Here is a 22,815-nt window from a genome sequence, read left to right as displayed (position 1 = left end):
CCCGGAACTGGCCAGTACTGGACTGTCCATGGGTGCTGACCCGGTAATGCAGCAGGCATTACAAAAGCTGATGGAGACTGACCTGGACAAGTACCTGCAGTACATAGAATCCAAATCAAACTAAATCCACTGCGCTCTATCCCAGAACACTTCCCACAAAGTTGCCCCAGAGCGCTGCTCCTGTCTTACTTGGGAGGTAGTAAGTCACTGTAGAAAACAGAAAGGAAAGGGCAAAAAAGGGGAGCGCTCTCTGGTGCATTAACTTTTTAATATGCTTTCTATGAGCAAATAAAATCACACGTACAATGTAGGATAAAAAATATTGCACTTATCACACTGAAGGATTGAATCACCGCGTCCTCTGGATGTTTAATCCGTCCTGCACGCCTCCTCACTGTGGCCAGTAGCGGGGGATCCAATTGGAATATAGCGACGGCGGATCAGGGAACGCAGAGCGATGATAGCAGCTGCCTTGCGCCTATTGCGTCATGACGCGTTTCGGCGTTCCACGCCTTCGTCAGATGATGCCATCATCGCTCTGCGTTCCCTGATCCGCCGTCGCTATATTCCAATTGGATCCCCCGCTACTGGCCACAGTGAGGAGGCGTGCAGGACGGATTAAACATCCAGAGGACGCGGTGATTCAATCCTTCAGTGTGATAAGTGCAATATTTTTTATCCTACATTGTACGTGTGATTTTATTTGCTCATAGAAAGCATATTAAAAAGTTAATGCACCAGAGAGCGCTTCCCTTTTTTGCCCTTACCTGCAGTACATGGCGGAGCAAAAGCGAGAGGCACGAGAGGAGCGGGAATGCCAATCTGCAGAACGCAAGGCTGCTGCTGCTGCTGCAGAACGCCACGCGGAGAGGGATGCCGCTGAGCGAGAACGGGAGCGCCAATCTGCAGAGGCGCGGGAGAAACGACAGCATGAGCTAAACATGGCAAAGGTTCAACAGGCCAGCCGGAGTTCACCGCCCAGCCTCCCTGCTGAAGGAGCTGCAGCACCCGTAAGTGCAAAATTTAAATTTGCTAATATTGAAAAAGACACAGACATTGACTTGTTTTTGCGGTCTTTTGAAAAAGCATGCCGTCAGTATCATCTGTCCCAAGACCAGTGGGCCAGACATCTGACACCTTTGCTGCGCTACAAAGCGCTTGATGCCTTCGCAGAATTGCCTGCGGAGAAGGATAATGATTATGCAGCTATAAAAGACGCTATCATTACTAAGTACCAGCTGACGCCAGAAGCCTATCGGAAAAAGTTCAGGGCCTGGCAGAAAAAGTCTTCTGATTCGTACCGAGATGTGGTCAGCAGCTTGCTCACCACACTCCGCCAGTGGACTCGAGGCCTCACCAAAGGGTCTTATGATGTCCTGGAGGACTTGATAGTCCTGGAACAATTTCTGAACATTTGCCCTGCTGATGGACGACAATTTGTGTTGGAGCGCAAGCCTGCGTCAGCCACTGTCGCTGCAGACCTTGCTGAGACTTTTGCAACTACCCGGGTGGCTGATACCCGCAGAACTGTCCCATCCAGCTGGAGAGGAGGTCAGCCCAATACCTCGGCAGACCCTCCTGCCCCTGTGAGCCGTCAGCCACAGAGGCCATCCAGCACAGCTTCTGCACCCAGGCCTGCAGCGCCTGGAGAGGTCACCTGTCACTACTGCCGCCAGCCCGGACACATGAAATTCGACTGCCCGGAGCGGAGACAGACACCACCAGCACCTGGATCATCAGATTTTGTCCTGTTTGCCCGCGGAAAGGAAATCTGTGACCGAACCGACCAGCAGCAACTTGTTAGAGTGAACGGCAAAGTCGTCACCGGATTCCGAGACACCGGAGCTGACATCACGTTAGTTCACTCACACCTTGTGCCAAAGGAGAGCATCAGCTCCAGCCGATCCCTTGCCCTTACTGGAGTAGAGGGCACCCTTTTTCACATAGCCCACGCAAGAGTGAAGCTGGATTGGGGAGTAGGAGGAATCCACAAAAGGGTTGTTGGGGTTATGAAGGATCTCCCAGTCCCTGTGTTGCTGGGGACTGATTTGGGCAAGCTTGTGTCCTACTATGAACCTGCCCCGACCGCCTTGTCGCTCACGGAAGGAGACGGACTCTCCACCCACCACCAGGTACTTTATACACTTGGGGGAGCACCAGGGGGAGGTGGGTTGAATGTGCCCAGTTCAAGGGTACCAGGTTCAATAGTGCCTGCTTCAAAGGCACCTGAGTTTGATGTACAGACTGTCTGTTGTGATGATGCTGTAACTGTACCTGAGTTTACTGTACAACCTGTCTGTAATGAAAAAATGTATATACCTGTCAATGTCATTACTGCATGCAATGATGATTTGAGTAATGTCCGTCTGTACCATTCTGACAGTGTACCTGTGCCAGCAGTACCGCGCAGCTGCACTGCTCAGAACCCGAGCTCAGAACAGGTGGAGCGGGTTCCGGCCTCCTCCCCCTCCTCTGACCGCAGGGATGAGACCTTTCAGCCGCTGCCCTCGTGTGACATGAGCCAGTTGGCTGAAACTGACAGCGCCGTATTCTCAGCCGCACTACAAAGTGACCCAAGCATGGAGGTGCTCAGGCAGCAAGCCGCTGAGCCCCTCGCAGACGGGGCCGCTTTCAAGGTGTACTGGGAAGGTGGGAGACTGTACAGTGAGTCTGTACAGCCCCCTACAGGTAGATCCAACGCGAATACCAAATGGCTTGTGGTCCCGAGTGCGTTCAGGGGACATGTGCTGAAATCCGCACATGGTAATCCTCTGACAGGGCACTCGGGTCCGCAAGACACTTGCCGGTATTCGGAAACAGTTTTATTGGCCCCGGATGAACAGGGATGTAGCAAACTACTGCAGAGCATGTGCCGTCTGTCAGGAGCTGGGAAGGTCCAGGGATTCCCGCGGGGTTCCCTTAGGTCCACAGCCACTTAGCAGGGGAACCCTGCGTGGGCTGGCTGTTGACCTAATCAATCCACTGCCCGTTGTCAGCAGTCCCGGCAGACACCACGTCCGACTGCAGTGGCGCAAATGCCCTGTCCAGAACGGTCCATGTCGGGTCAACCCTGAGGGTAGCAGACCGCGACCGGTACAGGGGAACCGAGCCACAGGCTCCAATAGGTTTTCCCGCCGCACCGGCAACCCGAGACCCGTCAGCCAGGTTGGCCGACACGCAGCGGGCTGCCGACCCCAGAACGCCAACGGGGAACTAGATCAGATCTCGCAGGTTAGCGGCAACGACACACATCTTGCTGATGAATGTCTATCTGCCTTCTCCCCAGGGGGGGGCTGTCACGGACGGTTGCGGGGCCGCAGGCACGTCCTGTAACCGCCCGTGAAGAAAAAGCGATCGAACTCGATTCCCTGCATCGATTGCGCTTCAGATCGATAGAATCTGGGTTGAGTGTGTAGGGGCAGCTACAGTCTTTTCTCAGCAGAGAGAGCACCAGCCTAAATGCTGGATGGCTCTTTTGATATGCTAATGAGCCTGAGCCTAATCTGCCCCGGAGAGTCCCTGGCTTCAAGCTGTGCTGATGGCCCATCCATCAGGTATAAGGTGACAAGCACCATGGCAGAAGCAATCTAGTTGGGGGAAAAGCCAGACCCGCTGGCTCCCTCCCAGCAGGGGAGGTGACACCTAGCTGGCTGCCCCAAACTTCAAAGAGCCTTTGCCTGGGAATAACCTGAGTCTCATAGCATATCCATAACTTCCCAGATCTGTCATATTTCTGGGGTTCCTGAGATGGCAGCTTCGCCAAACGTGGGGGAAGTGTAGCATGAGCCCCGGTGCTGGTTCTGAGGAAGTTTCAGAACATTCTGAGGTAAGGACTGCCAGTTAGGCAGTTTGAAAGTGCCCTGATGATACCACAGGGGTCCCACCCCTCATGTCTGGTATCAGGGCGCTGGGTAAATCGAGACAGACCTGAAAATGTTAATAAATCTGCCCTGACCTGTACGGTTCTGTGAGATAGAGCCCATATATGGGTAGATATGATTTCTAGTCCCCAGGACAAGGGGAGGGCTCATCTCATCTTCTAAGGGGGCGTGTGGCTCCCCGCCCTCACTCCCTCCTACTGAATCAGGGGCATAAGAATGGCAGAGGAGCCAAACTCAGTGTCCTCCACCCTGAAAACATCTTGAACTCATCGGTGCCAGCTTGAGGATATGCTGGCATCCACCTGGTCTGAACTCTGAACTTTGATTGAAACCCAGAACTCTGTTTTTTCCCACAAAAAGGACATCTTTCCAGGAACTAAGTATTTTTCTCCCTTCTTTTATTTTTTTTTATACTGGCTATTACTGTTTTAATAATTGTTGATTTTAATAATTGTCTGTATATATTAATTATTTATATTGCGTGAATAAACGACTTTCTCCAAGTCATTCACTGTCCGCTACCCTGCTTATCAGCACACACAGAACTGATCCCGGGTCTCTGAAGATACGCTACTGTTTGTTTGTTGTTGGCTAGACAGAATATCGTGTGTTTAACCGTTTTATTCGCAGGACTAGTCAGTTAGTGGGCTCCACGGTCCCATGGTAACCGCGGTGGTGGCAGTTTACTCTGAACCAGCGGGTGAAGTTGTAATCACCCGTGTCTCACAGGCTCCCTTCTGAGTTGGCTGCGGCTAATTCTTAACGGTTCCTGCGCATTGACTGCGACCAGAGTTCGCACGACCTGTGCGCTGGCACCGTTTAGAAGGCTAAGTGCGGTCAGCCACTAGGGCTCCTGTGACAGTGTTAGGCAGCGGTTGGGACCTGTGTTGTGCTGAAAGTATCTAAGATAGCGCTAGTGCTATCGAGAAACGAACTAATTCGTTGGTGTAGCTGGAAGGCAATATATTTTTTATATATACAGAGAGACTGTGTAGCCAGTACCCCTCCCCAAAAGTTTTATTTTATTTGGCATGGAAATGTCCGGGAACTACCAGAACATGTGCCTGTCGGACCTGCAAAATCTTTGCCAAGCGAGAGGCATTGACGTCGGCCGCAGGAAACAACAGGACCTGATAGCAGACTTGTCCAGATGGGATACCCAGCAACTGCGGGAGCGTCCGCTGAGGTGGATACCAGCCCATCTGACAATCGAGGGGAACCAGAGGCTGAAGATCCTAGGCGTACAGAGGTTGAGCATCCTGCGGGCCCTGTTGCAACAGTTACGCCAGAGACTGTCAGTATGGACCCCAATCCCAGAGTTTCTGACAGTACTCGCCCGGAACTGGCCAGTACTGGACTGTCCATGGGTGCTGACCCGGTAATGCAGCAGGCATTACAAAAGCTGATGGAGACTGACCTGGACAAGTACCTGCAGTACATGGCGGAGCAAAAGCGAGAGGCACGAGAGGAGCGGGAACGCCAATCTGCAGAACGCAAGGCTGCTGCTGCAGAACGCCACGTGGAGAGGGATGCCGCTGAGCGAGAACGGGAGCGCCAATCTGCAGAGGCGCTGGAGAAACGACAGCATGAGCTAAACATGGCAAAGGTTCAACAGGCCAGCCGGAGTTCACCGCCCAGCCTCCCTGCTGAAGGAGCTGCAGCACCCGTAAGTGCAAAATTTAAATTTGCTAATATTGAAAAAGACACAGACATTGACTTGTTTTTGCGGTCTTTTGAAAAAGCATGCCGTCAGTATCGTCTGTCCCAAGACCAGTGGGCCAGACATCTGACACCTTTGCTGCGCTACAAAGCGCTTGATGCCTTCGCAGAATTGCCTGCGGAGAAGGATAATGATTATGCAGCTATAAAAGACGCTATCATTACTAAGTACCAGCTGACGCCAGAAGCCTATCGGAAAAAGTTCAGGGCCTGGCAGAAAAAGTCTTCTGATTCGTACCGAGATGTGGTCAGCAGCTTGCTCACCACACTCCGCCAGTGGACTCGAGGCCTCACCAAAGGGTCTTATGATGTCCTGGAGGACTTGATAGTCCTGGAACAATTTCTGAACATTTGCCCTGCTGATGGACGACAATTTGTGTTGGAGCGCAAGCCTGCGTCAGCCACTGTCGCTGCAGACCTTGCTGAGACTTTTGCAACTACCCGGGTGGCTGATACCCGCAGAACTGTCCCATCCAGCTGGAGAGGAGGTCAGCCCAATACCTCGGCAGACCCTCCTGCCCCTGTGAGCCGTCAGCCACAGAGGCCATCCAGCACAGCTTCTGCGCCCAGGCCTGCAGCGCCTGGAGAGGTCACCTGTCACTACTGCCGCCAGCCCGGACACATGAAATTCGACTGCCCGGAGCGGAGACAGACACCACCAGCACCTGGATCATCAGATTTTGTCCTGTTTGCCCGCGGAAAGGAAATCTGCGACCGAACCGACCAGCAGCAACTTGTTAGAGTGAACGGCAAAGTCGTCACCGGATTCCGAGACACCGGAGCTGACATCACGTTAGTTCACTCACACCTTGTGCCAAAGGAGAGCATCAGCTCCAGCCGATCCCTTGCCCTTACTGGAGTAGAGGGCACCCTTTTTCACATAGCCCACGCAAGAGTGAAGCTGGATTGGGGAGTAGGAGGAATCCACGAAAGGGTTGTTGGGAGTAGGAGGAATCCACGAAAGGGTTGTTGGGGTTATGAAGGATCTCCCAGTCCCTGTGTTGCTGGGGACTGATTTGGGCAAGCTTGTGTCCTACTATGAACCTGCCCCAACCGCCTTGTCGCTCACGGAAGGAGACGGACTCTCCACCCACCACCAGGTACTTTATACAATTGGGGGAGCACCAGGGGGAGGTGGGTTAAATGTGCCCAGTTCAAGGGTACCAGGTTCAATAGTGCCTGCTTCAAAGGCACCTGAGTTTGATGTACAGACTGTCTGTTGTGATGATCCTGTAACTGTACCTGAGTTTACTGTACAACCTGTCTGTAATGAAAAAATGTCTATACCTGTCAATGTCATTACTGCATGCAATGATGATTTGAGTAATGTCTGTCTGTGCCATTCTGACAGTGTACCTGTGCCAGCAGTACCGCGCAGCTGCACTGTTTAGAACCCGAGCTCAGAACAGGTGGAGGGGGTTCCGGCCTCCTCCCCCTCCTCTGACCGCAGGGATGAGACCTTTCAGCCGCTGCCCTCGTGTGACATGAGCCAGTTGGCTGAAACTGACAGCGCCGTATTCTCAGCCGCACTACAAAGTGACCCAAGCATGGAGGTGCTCAGGCAGCAAGCCGCTGAGCCCCTCGCAGACGGGGCCGCTTTCAAGGTGTACTGGGAAGGTGGGAGACTGTACAGTGAGTCTGTACAGCCCCCTACAGGTAGATCCCACGCGAATACCAAATGGCTTGTGGTCCCGAGTGCGTTCAGGGGACATGTGCTGAAATCCGCACATGGTAATCCTCTGACAGGGCACTCAGGGGTCCGCAAGACACTTGCCGGTATTCGGAAACAGTTTTATTGGCCCCGGATGAACAGGGATGTAGCAAACTACTGCAGAGCATGTGCCGTCTGTCAGGAGCTGGGAAGGTCCAGGGATTCCCGCGGGGTTCCCTTAGGTCCACAGCCACTTAGCAGGGGAACCCTGCGTGGGCTGGCTGTTGACCTAACCAATCCACTGCCCGTTGTCAGCAGTCCCAGCAGACACCACGTCCAACTGCAGTGGCGCAAATGCCCTGTCCAGAACGGTCCATGTCGGGTCAACCCTGAGGGTAGCAGACCGCGACCGGTACAGGGGAACCGAGCCACAGGCTCCAATAGGTTTTCCTGCCGCACCGGCAACCCGAGACCCGTCAGCCAGGTTGGCCGACACGCAGCGGGCAGCCGACCCCAGAACGCCAACGGGGAACTAGATCAGATCTCGCAGGTTAGCGGCAACGACACACATCTTGCTGATGAATGTCTATCTGCCTTCTCCCCAGGGGGGGCTGTCACGGACGGTTGCGGGGCCGCAGGCGCATCCTGTAACCGCCTGTGAAGAAAAAGCGATCGCACTCGATTCCCTGCATCGATTGCGGTTCAGATCGATAGAATCTGGGTTGAGTGTGTAGGGGCAGCTACAGTCTTTTCTCAGCAGAGAGAGCACCAGCCTAAATGCTGGATGGCTCTTTTGATATGCTAATGAGCCTGAGCCTAATCTGCCCCGGAGAGTCCCTGGCTTCAAGCTGTGCTGATGGCCCATCCATCAGGTATAAGGTGACAAGCACCATGGCAGAAGCAATCTAGTTGGGGGAAAAGCCAGACCCGCTGGCTCCCTCCCAGCAGGGGAGGTGACACCTAGCTGGCTGCCCCAAACTTCAAAGAGCCTTTGCCTGGGAATAACCTGAGTCTCATAGCATATCCATAACTTCCCAGATCTGTCATATTTCTGGGGTTCCTGAGATGGCAGCTTCGCCAAACGTGGGGGAAGTGTAGCATGAGCCCCGGTGCTGGTTCTGAGGAAGTTTCAGAACATTCTGAGGTAAGGACTGCCAGTTAGGCAGTTTGAAAGTGCCCTGATGATACCACAGGGGTCCCACCCCTCATGTCTGGTATCAGGGCGCTGGGTAAATCGAGACAGACCTGAAAATGTTAATAAATCTGCCCTGACCTGTACGGTTCTGTGAGATAGAGCCCATATATGGGTAGATATGATTTCTAGTCCCCAGGACAAGGGGAGTGCTCATCTCATCTTCTAAGGGGGGGTGTGGCTCCCTTCTGAGTTGGCTGCGGCTAATTCTTACTGGTTCCTGCGCATTGACTGCGACCAGAGTTCGCACGACTTGTGCGCTGGCACCGTTTAGAAGGCTAAGTGCGGTCAGCCACTAGGGCTCCTGTGACAGGTACATTAACTCACTCTGCCGCAGCCCCAGCCCAATAACACAAGACTACTTATTCCTGTAAAACTACCAATGGAACAAAGTCATTAGAATTATCAAAATAAATTTGTAAAATAGGTCTTTTAAGGGGGTTTTCATAAAAATTACACAAGAAATAAAAACCCCTTAAAAGTGCCAAAATAAAAGACCTATTTTACATATTTCTTTACTAAACATAAGGGTTGTTTGGGCGATCCAATCTATTTATGCAAATTATGATTTGCTATTATTGATTCCATTATGCTCTATTATCTGTAGGTCTTCAATTACCAAAGACTGATCAAAAGTTAAATTATGATCAAACCGATATGTGCCCCCAAACAAGCTGATATTTCAAACTCTCACATGGAACTTCTTAATTGGTCAGCATGAAATATTTAAATGTACTATGTAATATGTATATATAATATGTATATAAAAAAAACGAGGTTTACAAATCACACATTCTTAAAAGGAATGTTTAAACATTAATCATTTACATAAAAAAATATTTGGAATTGAATATTTGGCAAAAATAAAAGAAAAAAAATCTCATGTTATATTCGAGTATATACTGTATACTGAAAATGTTGGGAATATTTTTCACTAAAAGGTAAACTCCAAAAGACACAAGGGCCTACTATAAATTTGGAGGAACAAAGGTTTATTCTGCACCTATGTAAAAGGAATCTTCTCTATGAGGGCGGTAAAATTGCAGAGTAGTCTACCATCCAAACTGGTTTTGGCGGAGACATGAGATATTTTCATAACATATTGGATGTTTTCTTACAAGAATAAAATATAGAGCGCTACCTACATTCCCAATGATAAAAAGTAGAATGTTGTTCCAGTTATATTATGAGACTGCCATATGGAGTCGACACAGATTTTTTTTCTTCTTTTTAAAGAAAGTTGGGTGATTATTTCAAGCGTTTTCACCTTCGTCTAAATCAGATGGGATTTCAGGGGTTCTGGATTGTGCTTGTTTTTGTTTTTTTAAAAAATCAGTATATTGGTTACACTTAGCTGACATTTTTTGTAACCTCCCTGATTGCATAATGATGTATCTGCTCTTATCCCTAAATGTGTGAAGTAAAGTAGTAAGTAATGTACTAAGTCATAGTATAAAAGATTGTCAGTACGACAGGGCACTTAGAAAAGCTCATCATAATTGTCATTTTCCAAGTTGTCTTTGGAAACCATGAAACCATTTGCACAATAATGGATTGTACATTTAGAGAAGATCTGAAGGTTAGAGAGCACAACATGTATATGAGTAGCTTTATCCTGACACCACAGTTCAAGTGTGCACCACTACAAATCTGCTGGAGCAAGAAATGCTTACATACTCTAAGTAAAGGCTTCCTTACTAAAGAAAACATCTGTTTTATTCTCCAACAGGACAAAATGTTTCCAATGCCACAATTCCAACATAAACCATGTTCTACTACGTGGCAAATACGTTTATCATTCCGACAATAAAGGTTATGATATCAAATATTGCTATGGAAACAACAATTCCTGTTTGCTGTTTGTGTGTGTGCGTGTATATATACAGTGGCTTGCAAAAGTATTCGGCCCCCTTGAAGTTTTCCACATTTTGTCACATTACTGCCACAAACATGAATCAATTTTACTGGAATTCCACCATAACAAAGTGGTGTACACGTGAGAAGTGGAACGAAAATCATACATGATTCCAAACATTTTTTTACAAATCAATAACTGCAAAGTGGGGTGTGCGTAATTACTCAGCCCCCTTTGGTCTGAGTGCAGTCAGTTTCCCATAGACATTACCTGATGAGTGCTAATGACTAAATAGAGTGCACCTGTGTGTAATCTAATGTCAGTAAAAATACAGCTGCTCTGTGACGGCCTTAGAGGTTGTCTAAGAGAATATTGGGAGCAACAACACCATGAAGTCCAAAGAACACACCAGACAGGTCAGGGATAAAGTTATTGAGAAATTTAAAGCAGGCTTAAGCTACAAAAAGATTTCCAAAGCCTTGAACATCCCACGGAGCACTGTTCAAGCGATCATTCAGAAATGGAAGGAGTATGGCACAACTGTAAACCTACCAAGACAAGGCCGTGTACCTAAACTCACAGGCCGAACAAGGAGAGCGCTGATCAGAAATGCAGTCAAGAGGCCCATGGTGACTCAGGACGAGCTACAGAGATCTACAGCTCAGGTGGGGGAATCTGTCCATAGGACAAATATTAGTCGTGCACTGCACAAAGTTGGCTCTTATGGAAGAGTGACAAGAAGAAAGCCATTATTAACAGAAAAGCATAAGAAGTCCAGTTTGCAGTGTGCCACATGCCATGTTGGGGATACAGCAAACATGTGGAAGAAGGTGCTCTGGTCGGATGAGATCAAAATGCAACTTTTTGGCCAAAATGCAAAACGCTATGTTTGGCAGAAAACAAACACTGCAGATCACTCTAAACACACCATCCCCACTGTCAAATATGGTGGTGGCAGCATCATGCTCTGGGGGTGCTTCTCTTCAGCAGGGACAGGGAAGCTGGTCAGAGTTGATGGGAAGATGGATGGAGCCAAATACAGAGCAATCTTGGAAGAAAACCTCTTGGAGTCTGAAAAAGACTTGAGACTGGGGTGGAGGTTCACCTTCCAGCAGGACAACGACCCTAAAGATAAAGCCAGGGCAACAATGGAATGGTTTAAAACAAAACATATCCATGTGTTAGAATGGCCCAGTCAAAGTCCAGATCTAAATCCAATCGAGAATCTGTGGCAAGATCTGAAAACTGCTGTTCACAAATGTTGTCCATCTAATTTGACTGAGCTGGAGCTGTTTTGCAAAGAAGAATGGGCAAGGATTTCAGTCTCTAGATGTGCAAAGCTGGTAGAGACATACCCTAAAAGACTGGAAGCTGTAATTTCAGCAAAAGGTGGTTCTACAAAGTATTGACTCAGGGGGCTGAATAATTACACACACCCCACTTTATAGTTATTGATTTGTAAAAAATGTTTGGAATCATGTATGATTTTCGTTCCACTTCTCACGTGTACACCACTTTGTATTGTTCTTTCACGTGGAATTCCAATAAAATTGATTCATGTTTGTGGCAGTAATGTGACAAAATGTGGAAAACTTCAAGGGGGCCGAATACTTTTGCAAGCCACTGTATATATATATATATATATATATATATATATATATATATATATATATATATATAACAAAGTTCCACAAAGGTGTATGCATTGAGGACCTGGGGAATCCTCCGTTTGCTTGCACACCCACCCTCACTAAAGGGATATCCACGTGGAGCTGCTGATCCCTTGTGCATCTATATATATATATATATATATCCTCAAGTGGCCATATCTACTAGTTTTGTCTCTGTAAAGCAACAGGACCTTTTAAGATCAGATTCCAAAAGCACTTCAGCAATCAAGACAGACATTAGCGTATCAAGATCAGAAATTTGCCTTCTTAAAGAGAACCCGAGGTGGGTTTGAAGAATATTATCTGCATACAGAGGCTGGATCTGCCTATACAGCCCAGCCTCTGTTGCTATCCCAAACCCCCCTAAGGTCCCCCTGCACTCTACAATCCCTCATAAATTACAGCCAAGCTGCTGACAAACAGCTTGTCAGAGCTGGCTGTGTTTATCTCTATAGTGTCAGTCTGCTGCTCTCCCCGCCTCCTGCAGAACTCCAGTCCCCGCCTGCATCCCTTCCCTCCCTGCTGATTGTAGGGAAGGGACGGGGGCAGGGACCGGAGCTATGCAGGAGGCGGGGGAGCAGCTGAGACTGACACTACAGATGTAAACACAGCCTCACAGCACGGCTGTGATTTATGAGGGATTGCAGAGTGCAGGGGGACCTTAGGGGGGTTTGGGATAGCAACAGAGGCTGGGCTGTATAGGCAGATCCAGCCTCTGTATGCAGATAACATTCTTTAAACACACCTCGGGTTCTCTTTAAAATAGGCATTTGCGATTATTTAGGTTGGAGTTAGCATATGATGTCTCCCACAATGCATCACTGCTAAATATGTAAATCATCTCTTTGTTCATCTCCTCTCATCATCTTTCACTTCCAGAACTGCCGGAATGCAATGATGTTCCAGCCTGTTAATTTTACACCTAGGAGTTCTGGTTCACCATGAGCTCTGATTTAAAAGAATGGTAGATTATATTTTACAAATACACAATAACTTTTTAAAGATCATTTTAACATTTTATTATACCTGTTTAATGTTCAAAAACAAGATCTTAAAATATAACATTTACTTTTTAGTTTCACTTTGCACCTGGCATGATGTTTTGTTGCTTTGCTAAATAGTGTTTGGCCAACAGAATGGCCCAAATGTCCATATTTTTGCATTGCTTGAGAAGTAAAATTTTACCTGCCTCAGGCTTCATAGTTTGGGGATCTTTCATTCCACACACTTGAAATGAAATCATTGTGTAACTTATCAAGTAATAGTAGAAGATCCCCATTAAAGGTGGCTATAAACTAATAGATGGCCACCAGACTCGGCCATCAGATAGAACCCTGAAATCAGAGAGGGATCTATTAATGCTACACACTGTACACAGATTTTCAGTAGATTTCAGCATTAAATCTGTTGAAAAAAATCTGAGGAGCCTCTACCGCCTGCCAGGACCCCAGTTCTCCCCCATGTAAAATCTGCTCCTCCACAGAGTGTCGCCAGGGGAGCATGTGCTCACCTGTCCGCTGATGCCATTCTGTGTCCTTTCTCCAACACCGCTAGGGCGCCTGTACCCTGTGACCCATTGGTATGTAGGTTATGCAACCATGCATATGCCATCAGGATACGGGGGTCACATGCACCCCGATGATGATGGAGAGGACACATGAGGAGGGTGCCAGGGGACAGGGGATTATACAATCAAAATTATGAATGGGCAGCTTCAATCTGCGATCACTATGATTGAATCTCCTAGGTGAAATACACAAGTATATTGGCACCTTAACTCTATTAGTGCGTAATAGTACATGTACATGTATGTCAAGTCATGATAGAAATATGAAATAATGTCTACCAAAAATGCTTGCAATGTACATAGCTGATCTGGAGGAAAAAAAACTGGAGCTGTCTTTTAAACCCACACCATTCCCTATTATTTTGGGTCCCTAATAAAAGCATATTAGCCATTTACTACTTACAAGTACTACAAGACTTCTACAACTGTGAGGGGTACAAAGTTAAATGCTTACATGAAGTCACTGTCAATAGCTACTAGAAAGTCAACAAGCTGTATCTGCATCAATATTGTTTTGTCCAAGAAAATGGCTGCTTGGGAGTTCCTATTACACTGATCAAAAAGAGCCAAACACAAATGAAATCCCAAATCAAACCCAAAATGTCAGCTCTCTGTGCAGCCCATCCAATAACATCTCAGAAGCACATAGTGCTATGCACAGAGACACGGCATGCTAATGGAAACTGTGTAGTTTTGCTTCCATTAGCAAGATGCATTTGTGATGCACTTTTACCTGATCGCAAACATTGGTCCTGCTGCATGTTAAATGCATTTGTGCTTGTGTTGAAAGTATGGGCACTCAGGAAAACTGCATAGCAATCACAGCAGTATGCAATTATCTTGCAATGTAAACATTTTTCCCATTGTGTATATATATGGGTTCGGTAGTTTGAAGTCCTTCACATTAACTGTTTTGGACACCCATGGTCAACCATTCTGGAAACAAGAGATACATTAGTAAACGTCTCACTGTTCCTGCTTTACATGAGCTGGGCGATGACATTCTGAAAAAAACACTATTCAGCATGATCCAGGTAATAAAATGAACTGACACAATAAAAAAAGCTACTTACTTTGGTGTGAAGTTTGGCAAACTGTTTGTCGTCCAGTAATGTTTGGGTATAAACTCTTCTCTTATAGCGAAACTATGGAATTAAGAGAAACAATACAGTTTAAAACGAGCATTAATTATTATGCAGGAGCAGCGATAAAATCTTTCCAGGTAAATGCTAAGCTACTGGCCTGCACAGCTGAGAAGTATTGGTTTCTGTGATGAACATCTGCTCTCTTGCACAATACAGGATATTCCCATTGTATGTGTGATATAATATACAGTGGTGTGAAAAACTATTTGCCCCCTTCCTGATTTCTTATTCTTCTGCATGTTTGTCACACTTAAATGTTTCTGCTCATCAAAAACCGTTAACTATTAGTCAAAGATAACATAATTGAACACAAAATGCAGTTTTAAATGATGGTTTTTATTATTTAATGAGAAAAAAAAACTCAAAACCTACATGACCCTGTGTGAAAAAGAAATTGCCCCCTGAACCTAATAACTGGTTGGGCCACCCTTAGCAGCAATAACTGCAATCAAGCGTTTGCGATAACTTGCAACGAGTCGTTTACAGCGCTCTGGTGGAATTTTGGCCCACTCATCTTTGCAGAAATGTTGTAATTCAGCTTTATTTGAGGGTTTTCTAGCATGAACCGCCTTTTTAAGGTCATACCACAACATCTCAATAGGATTTAGGTCAGGACTTTGACTAGGCCACTCCAAAGTCTTCATTTTGTTTTTCTTCAGCCATTCAGAGGTGGATTTGCTGGTGTGTTTTGGGTCATTGTCCTGCTGCAGCACCCAAGATTGCTTCAGCTTGAGTTGACGAACAGATGGCCGGACAGTCTCCTTCAGGATTTTTTGGTAGACAGTAGAATTCATGATTCCATCTATCACAGCAAGACTTCCAGGTCCTGAAGCAGTGAAACAACCCCAGACCATCACACTACCACCACCATATTTTACTGTTGGTATGATGTTCTTTTGCTGAAATGCTGTGTTACTTCTATGCCAGATGTAACGGGACACGCACCTTCCAAAAAGTTCAACTTTTGTCTCGTCGGTCCACAAGGTATTTTCCCAAAAGTCTTGGCAATCATTGAGGTTTTTTTTTAGCAAAATTGAGATGAGCCTTAATGTTCTTTTTGCTTAAAAGTGGTTTGCGCCTTGGATATCTGCCATGCAGGCCATTTTTGCCCAGTCTCTTTCTTATGGTGGAGTCGTGAACACTGACCTTAATTGAGGCAAGTGAGGCCTGCAGTTCTTTAGATGTTGTCCTGGGGTTTTTTGTGGCCTCTCGGATGAGTTTTCTCTGCGCTCTTGGGGTAATTTTGGTCGGCCGGCCACTCCTGGGAAGGTTCATCACTGTTTCATGTTTTTGCCATTTGTGTATAATGGCTCTCACTGTGGTTCGCTGGAGTCCCAAAGCTTTAGAAATGGCTTTATAACCTTTACCAGACTGATAGATCTTAATTACAGTACTTTTGTTATCATTTGTTCCTAAATTTCTTTGGATCTTGGCATGATGTCTAGCTTTTGAGGTGCTTTTGGTCTACTTCTCTGTGTCAGATAGCGCCTATTTAAGTGATTTCTTGATTGAAACAGGTGTGGCAGTCATCAGGCCTGGGGGTGACTACAGAAATTGAACTCAGGTGTAATAAACCACAGTTAAGTTATTTTTTAACAAGGGGGGCAATCACTTTTTCACACAGGGCCATGTAGATTTGGAGTTTTTTTTCTCACTAAATATTAAAAACCATCATTTAAAACTGCATTTGTGTTCAATTATGTTATCTTTGACTAATAGTTAACGGTTTTTGATGAGTAGAAACATTTAAGTGTGACAAACATGCAAAAGAATAAGAAATCAGGAAGGGGGCAAATAGTTTTTCACATCACTGTACATTCTGCAACACAGGTAACCAGGCTTGTATTGTCTACTGACTTGTATTCTCATTGGTAACAGTTACCTGCTTATTTAGTTGTTTTTCTCATGTGAAGTGATCTGCAATAATCATATTTTCTGTATTATTAACTTTGTTTTCTCTGAAGCAATGTTCCCCAGGTGCGTCTGATCTGTCAGATGAGCTCCAAGCATTGTGTCTATTTTTCGTCCTAGCCCGTAAATGATGAGGGCTACCCTGTAGCTTTGCAACTGTGCCAATCTATGTCTTGCTACGTCCGAGTTACATAAGTTATTAACATTTGCACTGTACAAATCAAACCCTCCTGGACACTGCTGCCAAACCTGTGTATAGATAGAAGGTCTCATGCAATCGCCAGGGGAAGATGTCTTATTTTAGCTATTCTACAATATTATTTTTTTTTGTACATACGAATTCAAAACATGAAACAACAACTTATAGTGGTCACTGAAGGGAAGAAAATATAGCTGTACTTGACTACAACCAACTTCCCACAACTGCCTGCCACATCACCTGTCAGTTCTGTTCAGGTTCCAGAGGACTGCACTTGTCATATTTGGCCATACAACTATGCAGCCACATTCGTGAAAGATCTGGGCTCCCTAACAGGAGTTGGATTGGATTCTCAGTTTAGCACATTTGGCATAGGGCTCTGTTCACCGCAATGCTTTAATGACACTACGTACGTGTTTTCTTGGGCTACTGTATTCCTGTCTATTTCAGTAGTGAAACACATCGCTCTGGTGGTATGAAGTTCAACACAGTATATGGAGCTGTGTTTTAGGCAGCTGTCTGATCGTTCTACTTACAGGAAATTGGCAAACGACTTTTATTATCTGACAAGTAAGAGTTGCTGGTATTGATAGATCAAGGTTTTGATGCAGGGCCATATCCATTTATATCACTGAAGTGTTGATTATGGGATACCCGAGGGTTTTTTACACTTTACCTAAAATTCATAAAGATACTGTATGTTACATTCCCTAATAGACATGTTATGTTAGAGGATCTTTACAGGAGCCCTGTGGTGTCTACATTGACGTCTGGTTGCAATCTATCTTGTGGCAAGACTCACAAATTATTATTGGCGACACCACTCATTTTTTCAATGAGTGAGAGGGATTTGCATAATGTTTCATAGTAGTGACCCATGCTGTATTAAGCTTGTACACCAACATTCTCTGTTCATAGGCTGCTGGGACAAAAGAAATGATGTGATATGGACGATGCAAGCAATGAAAAAAAGCATTTTGTTATGTCTGTATTATAATTTTGCCTCTATCATGTATACTTCAGGTTTTATAATGATTACCTTTTTACAAGTTAAAGGAGTTCCTACAGGGGTCCATTATGCTCCTAACATTGCAAATCTGGTTAAGACAGCTTTTGTGTATGGCCATCATCAGTCCTCCTGTACTTATATATATCCGCTGCTATGTTAGATATACTGATGACCTGTTCTTTTGCTGGACAGGTGATCAGATGTCTCTGCAACAGTTTTTAAAGTGGCCCAATCAAATTCACCCTACTTTAAAGTTTTGTTCATGAATTGCCACATGTGTAATAGTATTGTGAAAGGAGATATTTTCACCCATCCCTCTAGTGGCTGTAAGTTTTCCATAAAAGGTTATTTTACATGTGAGTCCATGTATGTGGTGTATTTATTAAAGTGTCCTTGTGGCCTAGGTAATGTTGGGAAAACAACACAGCCACTGAGGGATATGATCTTTTCACATAAATCCACCATTAGGGGTGAGAGCAGAGAACAATCAGTTGCCTGTCACTTTAAAGAAAACCTGAACTGAAAATTAAAAGTCAGAATAAACATACACAGGCCATACGTACCTCCCGTGTAGTCTGCTCCTCAATGTCTTTCTCCTGTCCTGCATCCTGCTTGTCCGCTGTGATCAGGGGAATTCTCCATCCTCCATTTTGAAAATGGCCATTACCCCATAACAGCTTTCTGGTCAGCACACTGTTAAACTGTAACATCGCCCACTTGAGCCATAGGGAAACATGGACATTACTGGGCACATCAGTTGTCCTCTCAGCTATAACTGACAGCAACTGAAATATAACTGACAGCAACTGATATATTTCAGTTCTGACAAAATGTTGTCAGAACTGGAAGGGATCATTGTCAGAAGAAAATGGTGAGCTTCTGAGAGGAACTGATGGCAAGGTAACTATGTAATGTTCATTTGAAGTTACCTCATGTGTTTATTTTACATAATTTTACTCAGTACAGGTTCCCTTTAAGGAATTTGGACATAATGTATCTCAGCTCAGGGTGCAGGTTATAGATCAGGCCCCTTTAAGACTGCGCAGAGGGGATCGACATAAATTATTGCTTAGAAAGAAGGCCATGTGGATCAAAAAGGTAGGTACTCTGGGGAGGGTTAAACAAGGAATATGACTTGTCACTATGTGTATGGAGATGCTGCTGCGTTTGCCTAACGTGTTTTTGACTTGTATGTATTTATATTTCTGGTGCAGGATGACTGGCCACTGGGTGACATGTAAGTCCAGGCTTATACTTGTCCAAATTGCCCGGGGTGATCGTCTGATTGGCACTGTGTTTGGCGAGTGCTGGGGATGCACCTGTCCCATTCCTGAGTCCGCTTGATTTTTTACTTTGTTACTTAGTAACTAGTACTTGGCCAATAGGAGCGCCATGTGAGAGGCTTGGATTGCCCTGCAGTGACAACGCAGCCTGTTGCCAAGAAACGGAAGGACACAGACGCGGCATAGTGCTATGCGCTGTGTTTGCCCTGTTCCGGAATTACATGTGATAGATCACGTGTCATTGGTGATGCGAGACTCAGGGCGGGGATGGGCGGGGACGTCCTCTCCGTTCGCACAATCCACAGCGCTGACGGCGGTGAGTATTTGTCGCGGCATGGCATCATTATGATGCGTTGGTGGGCGGCGGGATGTATGCTAATCTACCCAGAGGGGCGTGGATGTTGATAATAATTTGAATGTTAAGCCTATCAGTTTTCCATCAGGTCCGTGGGGGTTGCATGCTGCTGATTGGCCAGTTCATATGTCACCTGACTATCTACCTTACTATATAAGTGGTGTTTATGATAGTGTTAGAGGTTGATGTTATGCTTCACAGCTTGAGAAAGGGCGGATAGCCCGAAACAGCGGAGCTGACGCTGTTTGCTGCATCATGAACTTTTAACCTTTTTTCTTAATAAAAGAGCTATTTTAACGAAGGTCGGTGCTTACTCAGTGGAATGCATACAATGGAAGATACCTGCAGTGCACACTTGGATTGGAGTCTATAGCACATCCATTTACTATTATTTTTTCCTACATCGGTGCATACCAAACACAGCTTTTGTACAGCACATCAGCTCATCCCGAAAAAAGGAGTGCTGAGTTTGTTGTCCCTAGAGATTGTCCAAGAGGGTTTGTTTTTTCATGGAGACCCCCTAGCCCCTGGGACACATTTAAGAAGGTGTGTGCTGGAACCAATTAGGACTACACAGGGTTGTGACAAAGATTTATATAGTATTTGCTTACAAGACAAGTAATTTGGAGCTACAGGTTGGGGACACTGAATCCAGGGGGCCCAAAGTCGACTTTAGTTTATAATGTTTACTGAAATCTTTAGCTGCTCTGATTCCACTTCATGTAAACTGATTAGTAACCTCCTTTGAGATTACAGGTTACAGATTGAGGTTACAGATTATAAATTAAAGAGGTGATTCAACTGTACCTGGCACCTGAGGAAAAGGATCCACCCAAAAACATTGTGTCCTGTGATTGCTTTTGCTCATTTTATATAACTTTTTTATATATAAATTACAGAAGTTATCCAGCAACAGTTAAAAAGAAACCGTGACCAAGGATTGAACTTCATCCCAATCAGTAGCTGATACCCCCTTTCCCATGAGAAATCTATTCCTTTTCTCAAATGGATTATCAGGGGGCTCTGTATGGCTGATATTGTGGTGAACCCCCTCCCACAGTGTGATGTCAGGACCAAGCAGCAGCTACTTCCACTGACATCACCTGCCAGCAGTACAAATGTCACCATGTGATAAATGTCTGAATGTAAATCAGGGAGAGGAAAGATTTTACAATGGGCAAATACTGACTAAAACATTTATATTTAATATTGTAAAAATTATGCACTTTTGTTCATCATGTTATTTTCAATGGAGCTTCTTTTTAAGCTTGCACTATTTTGTATATTCTGGGAACTATCCAAGGTAAGTGTTGGACCTTGACTGATGCTGTGTGTTCCTGACTTGCAAGATTTTGAGTATTGATTTGCAGAGCCTTCTCAGAGGCAGTTCTCCAGTAGTGAGCCATCCTTACTAGTCCTTCTGAAGCACAATTCTGAAAGCAGCATACCCTTTGTTAGTAGCACAAATAAAATAATTAATGCCCCCCCCCCCCCCCCCCCCCCCAGTTCTTTCTCTCTGCTCTTGATCTTATTGCTTTAAAGGACTACTCCAGGAAAAATACTAAGCAGTTACAGTCTCACAGAATGGACAGGTTTTGGACTAGTCCATCTCCTCATGGAGGGTTCTCAGGCTTTTCTATGCTTTCAAAAACATTTCCTGAATGTAACTATGTAACTATGTAATGGCAGTTGCAAGGTTTAATTGACAAAACAGTGTGCAAGTGAGTAGGTAGGCTATCTTACTATTTTGGCAGTTAAACTGCCGTTCAGGAAATGATTTTGAAAACAAAGAAGACCCTGAGAATCTCCCATGAGGAGATGGACTAGTCCAAAACCTGATCTTCTCTTTCATATTCTTAAATTTAATATGGACAAAATGGAAACTGTAATTTTTCTGACCTCTAGATCTACTTCCTCCCTTATATAAAAAATGTACATTGATGGCACACCTGCACGTGCAATTCCACTAGCTCATTGCTCAGGGATTAACATTTGACTCAACAGACTAATTTAATCCTCATATTAACACACTAACCACATTCTGATGTATCCAGCTAACAAATGACTCATAAATCCATTCCTTCTTGACCAGGATGCAAAAAATGCTAGAGCACAAGCTTGCAAGTCCCAGCTAGAATACTGCAAATCCCTTCTTAGCAGTTTACCAAAAAATAGTTGGCAGCATTCTAGTCCATTGTGAACTTCACTGCTGAACTTCCCCTTTAATTCCCTTGGATACTGCTCCTCTTTGATAGTCCTTTCACTGTTTGTACCTTCAGGACAGGATTTATCATGTAACTCTTCCCCACCAAGATTTTTTCAATGTGTTTCCTTCATGCATCCCTACACGTATTTCTGGATACCAACCTAAATCCAACCTGTGCACTGCTAATGATCTCTATTATTTAAACATTTCCCACTTCAGGATAACTCATGTACTTTGCTTCTTCTCTGGAACCCTTTATCAAAATCAATTAGACGCTCGATACCTTTAAATTTTTCAAGAACAATTTAGGAATCAAACCAATTACTGAAAGACTGCTGTCACATCCTAAGCTGCCAAGGCACATGCCACTACTCTATATGGAGTACTAGCTCTTCCTAATTCTATTTCCATTCAGTATGCTATTACAGTGTATGATTGCTTATGCAATACTCTTCTCTCCCCTGTTGTATCATGGTGTTGGATCTATCTGATCTAATAAATTATCTGATCAATAGGTGCATTTTACTGGTGTTGGTGTTCGAATTCGAAACATAATTCTGAATTCAACCGAACACACACTTAAAGAGAAACTGTGACCAAGAATTGATCTTCATCCCAATCAGTAGCTGATATCCCCTTTCCCATGAGAAATCTTTTCCTTTTTGCAAACGGATTATCAGGGGTCTCTGTCTGGCTGATATTGTGGTGAAACCCCTCCCACAGTGTGATGTCAGGACCAAGGTCCTGACAGTTTCTTGTCTGAGAACCTTATTGCATTGTGGGAAAGAACAGCTGTTTACAACTGCCAAAAAAGCAAGCAGCAGCTCCTTCCAGTGACATCACCTGCCCGCAGTAAAAATGTCACCATGTGATAAATGTCAGAATGTAAATCAGGAAGAGGAAAGATTTTACAATGGAAAAACACTGACTAAATCATTTATACATAATTATTGTAAAAATGAAGCCCTTCTTTTTATGACATTATTTTCACTGGAGTTCCTCTTTAAGTAGCCATCAGCACTAAACGTGTATACAGGGTCAGGAGAAGTTTACTTGCAGACAATAAATCAGCGTCAAAAACATCTCAAAAAGCTGCTGAAAAATACGGGTGCAAAGTTCCAATAGCTATTGCAAATCAGTCAATCAGCGCTTAAACAGCGCTTAAACAGTCA

General features: G+C 45.2%; 1 protein-coding gene across 7 annotated transcripts in view; it reads right to left on the bottom strand.

The window, feature by feature from the left end:
* The window catches only part of SHANK3 (SH3 and multiple ankyrin repeat domains 3), a 597,458-nt gene that overhangs the window by 310,504 nt on the left and 264,139 nt on the right, over positions 1 to 22,815 (bottom strand). For all 7 annotated transcript variants that reach the window (XM_068275859.1, XM_068275860.1, XM_068275861.1 and 4 more), the window contains one exon: positions 14,609 to 14,680. In XM_068275859.1, coding sequence (XP_068131960.1) covers positions 14,609 to 14,680 — 72 coding nt within the window. The remainder of the gene's footprint in view (positions 1 to 14,608; positions 14,681 to 22,815) is intronic.

The sequence above is a fragment of the Hyperolius riggenbachi genome, chromosome 3 (assembly GCF_040937935.1).
Source record: "Hyperolius riggenbachi isolate aHypRig1 chromosome 3, aHypRig1.pri, whole genome shotgun sequence".
NCBI classification, from domain to species: Eukaryota; Metazoa; Chordata; class Amphibia; order Anura; family Hyperoliidae; genus Hyperolius; species Hyperolius riggenbachi.
This window is presented reverse-complemented; position numbering and strand designations above follow the sequence as displayed.